The sequence below is a fragment of the Sphaeramia orbicularis genome, chromosome 11 (assembly GCF_902148855.1).
Source record: "Sphaeramia orbicularis chromosome 11, fSphaOr1.1, whole genome shotgun sequence".
NCBI lineage: Eukaryota > Metazoa > Chordata > Actinopteri > Kurtiformes > Apogonidae > Sphaeramia > Sphaeramia orbicularis.
The window spans coordinates 45431811-45438637 of NC_043967.1; the positions used below are offsets into that span (position 1 = coordinate 45431811).

General features: G+C 39.5%; 1 protein-coding gene across 1 annotated transcript in view; it reads left to right on the top strand.

Moving 5' to 3' along the window:
- LOC115428464 (sodium bicarbonate cotransporter 3-like) overlaps positions 1-6562 on the top strand; it is a 32933-nt gene extending 26371 nt beyond the window's left edge. Inside the window, exons 21-24 of the mRNA XM_030147522.1 lie at positions 886-1023; positions 1814-1911; positions 2622-2738; positions 4267-6562. Coding sequence (XP_030003382.1) covers positions 886-1023; positions 1814-1911; positions 2622-2738; positions 4267-4348 — 435 coding nt within the window. The 3' untranslated portion in view covers positions 4349-6562. The remainder of the gene's footprint in view (positions 1-885; positions 1024-1813; positions 1912-2621; positions 2739-4266) is intronic.
- Positions 6563-6827: the final 265 nt, after the last annotated feature.

Sequence of the window (6827 nt, forward strand, 5' to 3'; positions counted from 1 at the left end):
CTCACAGTAATCATGTACCATCACTGAATGTTACACTACAGTTGATTTCATAAGAACTACAATAGAATAAATGGAATGAATATTGCCAGAATACGTGATTAATATTCCCAGAGTGATTTAACCATTTTCCCTGAGATCTTATTTGCACACAATTGCATCCTAACTAGGGCTGCACAATATTGGAAAAAACTGATATTGCGATTATTTTTAACCCTGCGATATATATTGCGATATGAAAAAATACTCCAGAGGTTATAATAGCTGTGTGGTGCCGACATAAATGGTCAAACAAATTAGTTGTGTTTCCTCTTGTTGTGGCAACAGGTGCAAGGGACTGTCGACACAGAACATGTGTTTCAATATCATCCTTTGTGTAGCTGAAATAATTCCAGATAACTGATGTTGCTTTTCATTTTGGCACCAAGTCTTCATTTACTGTGATTTTCTCTTGTTCGTTGCTCATTTTTCAATATTGTTACCAGCGACTCACTCCAAACTGATTAAGAATGATTGTGATTGGTGGATCGCTGCGTGCAGTGTGTGTCAGGTGCCCCTGAAATTAGATGAGAGCACATTGAGTTCATTTGCCTCCTACATCGCAGGACCTGCAATGTGACTATTATGCACACATACATCGCGATAACGATGCTTAAATGATATATTGTGCAGCTCTAATCCTAACTGCGTATACTGTTTATTGCACTGGGCTGTACATACTGTGTTTTACCTTTCGTTTCTATATATAATGTACATGTTCCTGATATACATATTCTTGAGTGTTTTTAAATTTTTCTTTTTATGTAACCAAGAACTACCTGTAAGAAAAACTTTATGTTCGCATAATGATGATGAAAATTCTTGAATCTTGAATGTTTCCCTCTGCAGGTTCTGGCACTAGTATTTGTCCGGAAGCTTCTAGACTTTTTCTTTACAAAAAGAGAGCTGAGCTGGCTGGACGACTTGATACCAGAAAGCAAGAAGAAAAAAGAGGATGACAAGAAGAAGAAAGCACGTGAAGAGCTGGTAAAAATCACTGCTGTAAATCAAAGTCACTCCAGATCATACAGATCTTATTTTTCAGTCTGATAATCACTGTAACAGTCACTATCATTACTGTAGCTACTAAAAAACATCTTGATAGTAGACATACGACTAGTAATGTCAGGCTTTGTATGAACAAATTGGAGTGATGCAATCATGTATACCCACACTGCAAATTATTTGGTTCTTACCAAGATAAAAAAAAAGTAGATTTAGAAGTGTTAGATAATTTATCTTGTTTTAAGATTTAATTTCTTATTTTAAGTGTCCATACGTCTGTAGACACTTATTTCTAGATATGACAATCTTAATTCAATAAATCTTGTCAAGTGAAATTATCTCGCTGCATGGACAGATATTTCACTTGTTTTGTGTACCTTCTTCCTCGGATTTAGTGTTTCTGTCTTGTTTTTAGACACCCTTTTTTTGGAGTGCACCCTTGAGACTCACAGGCTCGAAGAATTCAATTCAGTTTTATTTGTAGAGGCCTATATCACAAGTTTTCCTCACAGGGCTTTACAGAATTCATTGGATATGAAAATAAACAACAGTCAAATAAACAGTAGATGAAGGAAATGGAATAGTGTTCCAGGTTTCCCCCGTCCTTAGACCCTCCTTCTCAGCAAGGAAAAACTCCAAAAACCCAGTGGGAAAAGAGAAACCTCGGAGAGCACCACAATGGAGAGAACCACTCTCATGGACGGACAGGTTGTAGATGAATTGTGTATAAGTGTAATTGCCGAACCATAATCACAATGTTGTTTTCACTCAGGAGGAAGAGTCCAGAAAACAGGAGGAAGAGATGGGGCTGAAGGTCAGTTACGAAAACCCAAATCGGCTCAACATCCCAGTGAAAACCCTCTCAGGGAGGTGAGTAGAGCCTTGAAAAAGCACAAATGATCATGTCCTTTTAATCTCTTTATCTTTATTTTAGGAACAATTGGTAAAACAAGTCCAGACTCGTGCAGACGAATGTAGATGTAGTTTAAATACTGTACATTACACATTGTAGGTGTCGTTTACCACTTGGATCTGGTAGTCAGCTGTGTGATATTATGTCCATCTTGAACAGATCATACAGAATAGGACTAGTGCCCTCCTACAACCCCCCAACGGAAAAAGAGGTAGCAGGGTTGTGTGTCTGATGCCAAACATCTGACCCACATGGCTGCATTCTAACCCTGCTCACTGATCCGTACACAGCGCATGACCCACACTGTCAGTGATCAGCTAAAAAAAAACAAAAAAAACAGAAACACCAGCCTCTGTTTTTTATCTTTTTTTATGGTTTTTTCAAGGGTAAATGGTCTCGAATGTTTTTTTACTCTTATTCTTGTGTGACTAACCATAATGAGTGTCTCATGAGGTTTGCCTGTAAAGCTAACTCCTTGTTTGGGCTCATACTGGATGTGCTCTGTGCCGTCACTTTGGTTTAATCACTGGTTTCTTTGCATGGTTGTGTCTGCTTGTTTGAAGTGTCCTGCACTGATTTGACATTTATACGTCTTCTCTTTGTGTTCACGTGTGTGTCTGTGTGTGTGTGTGTGTGTTTGTGTGTTTCTTTGCATTTTGGTGTGTAGTTCTGTGTCTGACCCCTTGGTTGTAAATATCTCTGATGAAATGGCTAAAAGTGCGGCGTGGAAAGCAGTAAACTCAAGTGCAGACTCATGTGTCCAACCTGTGAGACGTAGCAGAAGGTAGCTATGCTTCAGTTTTCAGAAGTCCCACTCCAAAGTGCATTACCCTCACAATCATTTCAAGTAAACATTCAGGAAGATCATTTTAAAGGGGTTCTATGTAGTATTGTTATTCCAAACTGTCAACAGCAGGGGGTAGTCATGTACCAGAACACACTTAGGACTGAAACCATCAGTGAATCAACGCTATGCAGAGTCCTGCACAGGTCCACTTTTCCAAACCTGCATGCACCCGCAAAGCCGAGTACCGCAACCCGACCCGCTACCCGCATTTTTTTTCATGTCCAATCTGCACCCACGTACATTAGACCCACAAACCGACCCAACCTGGGATTAAACACGTCTACACAGTAACTCACTTTTAAGGGCTTTATTTTTGGCTAAACCACATGCCATCAATAAATCTGTAATATGTGCTGCTCAATGCCATCTGTGGCCAGATGTAAACAAAGGTGAGGCTCACTTCACAATAAAACAAACAGGCTGTGGATCAACCACAGTGAAATCAGATGATCATCATCATTAAATGTCCTGCAAATTATTTTCAACCATGAATCTTTTATTTTTCCACTCCCTTGCCCGCTACCCACCCACATTACACTTAATTTTACCCGTGTCCGTGCCTGTACCCGTGGAAATTCTTTTTTTACCCGTCCCCGCGTGTTTTTGCGGGTTACCCGTCTGGTACCCGTGGGTACTTGACCTGGGGCAGGACTCTGATGCTATGTATCCACAGACTGAACTCACTGAATAAAGTATAAAGCTCATTTACACACATCTTTTTTTAAAAATTCATATCAAGTTTTCTTCTTCAAACTAAAACTTTTTTTTTGACAGAAATGGCACTATTTCAGCATCAAACTCCATCTTTTCATGTAGAGCTGTGTCCAGTGGAGAAAACAACAACAGTGTTTCTAGCTTTTAGCACTTTTTCCTGACTGTAAAAGTTGTTTCTTCATGGTTCTCATCCCATCTGGTCACTTTCTGATACTTTGGTCAAAGGCTCCATGGTGTTAGTTTTCTTTACAATGGGAGACAGGCAGTGTGACTCACTACTCCCTCTAGTGGTCACAAATATATTCAGTTCGCCTCTCTACAATCCAATACTTTGGCATCTTTGGCTGAACTTCAGAGCTGTTTAATACTTTAATGAAAATTGTAGGTCATTTTTTTTAACATTTGTAAGTAGAAATACTACATATAGCCCCTTTAAGATACTAAGGGAGGGTGTGTTTAAGTCCACAGAGAAGGCAGTGTTAGGTATTAGTCTCATTAGAAAATGTAAGAAGAAGCTGATAGATATTCAAAGTCATTTTTACAAGCAGCATACTTTAACACAGTCCTTATATAAGCAGAACATTTACAATTTACTCTCTAGGCCATGGAATCATGTTCTAAGAGCATCGTGAACCAAGTCCCATCCTTCATCTGTTTTCCCAAACCTCATAACGACAGCTGCTTAAAACTGGCCCCTCTGTGCACAAGCATCATCTCACCCGTGTCCCGTCTGCTCTGTTCTGTACAACAGTCAGGAGAAGGTGGCGTGCGTTAGAGTGGACGTCAGCCCAGACACACCAGGAGGAGGTTCCACAGCAGAGACCTTCCTGTGATGAAGGGGGAGGGGGTCCTTCTTTCCCTCCAGATACCTTCGTCCCACACAACACTTTACCCTGACAGGCACTGTCCTAGTGGGAGAAGGAGCATAGAAGTGGAGAAGCACAACCCGCCTGCAGAGCTCCTCCCTCCAGGACGACAGGCGACTTCCCCCGGGGGCTGAGTCCAATCATGTCCTAAACGTACAGCGCGAACACAAACGCCTGCCGCGATATATCGTGCACATCTCCGGGGAAACATGGATTATTTGTTTGCTCTTACTGCCCACCGACGCTCACTGTTTGGGAAACTGTCTCCATTTAGCAATTTTTTTTGAAAACACCCATAGAAACCTCCGATGCCAAAGGTAAGGGCCTCACTGGTGGGGATCTTGGACTGTTTGAGTCAAATTCTACTTTTATCCCGCTGTATATTTTCATTTCAGTTTTTCTGTTTTTTCCAATCACTGTACTGTACTTTTTTTTTTTTTTTTTTGTCATGCCTCATCGTTTTGTCCTCACTTAACAACACCAGCTCCAAAATCCATTCGAGTAAAGCCATTCAGGTACTGCCGGTGTCAGCTGGTTATTTTTCATATTACGTCTGGCACGATAAAGACACAAACCAAAACAGAGGTACTGATACATACAGATAGATGTTACTTCAACTAGTACTACACCACACTACTACTGCGCTCCTTTTTACTGGATTTCCTTTGAATCCGTCTCCTGTCACGAGGGGGGTCACTCAGTATTACTGTTATTGCTGCTCAGAAGTTCAGTTATTTTCACTGTAAACCTCACTGTCCATATGTGCTGTTACAGAAATATCATTGTATGTATGTATGTATGTACACTGTGTTGTTTTGATTTGTAACATTATAGAAACCTACTTCAGAGGCCATATAAAGTCTGTACTGTACAGTAAGCACTTTGCGTTTGCCAGTATAGTTTCTTACCTAAAATGAAATATATAGCGTGTTAATACAAAAGTTAATTCTTTTTCCCAAAGTATTTATGGAGCTCTTGTTCAAATGTCGATTAAAACTCAGGAATCTCGAAGGATTTCTGGCCGTCACTCAATATTTTTGTCACAAGGCAGTGATAATTAACTGTTCACTGTATTCCTTTCATCGCTATTTTAATAAGAAATACTGTAAATCACAAACTATAACAGGGTGCGTAATAGAAAAATAAAAAAAATAGGAGAATACCTGCACCTGTTTTTATACTGTCTGTATTATTGTTGGTAATTGTATGTGCGTGTGATGTAAAGAAAATTTGTTTAGCATTGCAAATCATTTTATGCAAAATATTTCTACAGTAAATGTAAAAAAAAAAATGGTTATATTCTATGAAGTTGTTCTTATTTTGCTACGTGCAGTCCTGTTTTAGCAATAAGTATTCCATACTGTGCACTGTATGGATCCATGACTCTAGCTAATGTTCAGGCAATGATGATTTGTATTTTTATTTTTATTTGTGAAAGGATTTCGTGTCTGTTTCATCGGCTCCGTCTGTTGTGTAGCTACTGTGACTATACGGACATTAGCTTATGTGCCTTGTCAAAGCTCTTAATGTGCAAGTCTTGTACTGATAATTTAAGTGTCCAGAGCGTATGTACAGGTCGACACGTGGCATGACAACGCCAAAGACAGACCGTCACTCTGAGGCTTATGTCTGTTGTGGTGTTTTCTTCTGCGTCTGTGTGTAACCTGAACAACCGACTGAAACCATGTAACTGGATTTACCTTCAATTTACAAATGTAACTCTAAATACTGTTTGTGTGTGTTCTACTGTCACATCGCTAGTATTTGCTCACCACATAAAAGCTCTGTAATCAATCTTGAGGTACTTCTTGAAATGAATGTCACCCTAATCTACAATCGACCCAACTTTAATCTCCATTACCTGCATTTTTGAAGGTTATGTTCCCATTTGGCAGTAAAACAGAACTTAGCTCTAAATGTTAGTGAACCCACAATGATAAATTTACCCCCCCCCCCCCCCCCCCCATTATGTCGCCCCTTCTTTTAATACTTGATCAAATGTGCACTTATAAAAACTAATTATCGACAACAGAAAGGTGGAGTTTGTAACCTCCATCTTCACTGACAAGGATATTTATTTTTGTTTTATTTGTGAAGCACATAGCATCCTGTTGTTCGCTTGAATGATGACTTTTTGTCATGGCCGACCGGTGCAAAGCAATAAAGGTGTACACATGGTGACTCCTCTGTCTTCATTTAACCCTTAAACTGCATCATAAATACTGTTGATTTTTTTAGTCCAATGGTCCAAAGGGTCTGATGGACTATCGGTGTCAGTTGGCGTCTGTCTGTCCATAACCAATTTTTCAAGAATCTTCTCCGAAACTGTCAGTCAAAATGACTTGATATTTGTTGTGGCACATCTTTGGGGTAAGGTCTACCAAGTTTATTCAAAGAAGTGAGAAATCTTGATTTTAAATTTTTTATGAATTTTTGAAATTTTAAA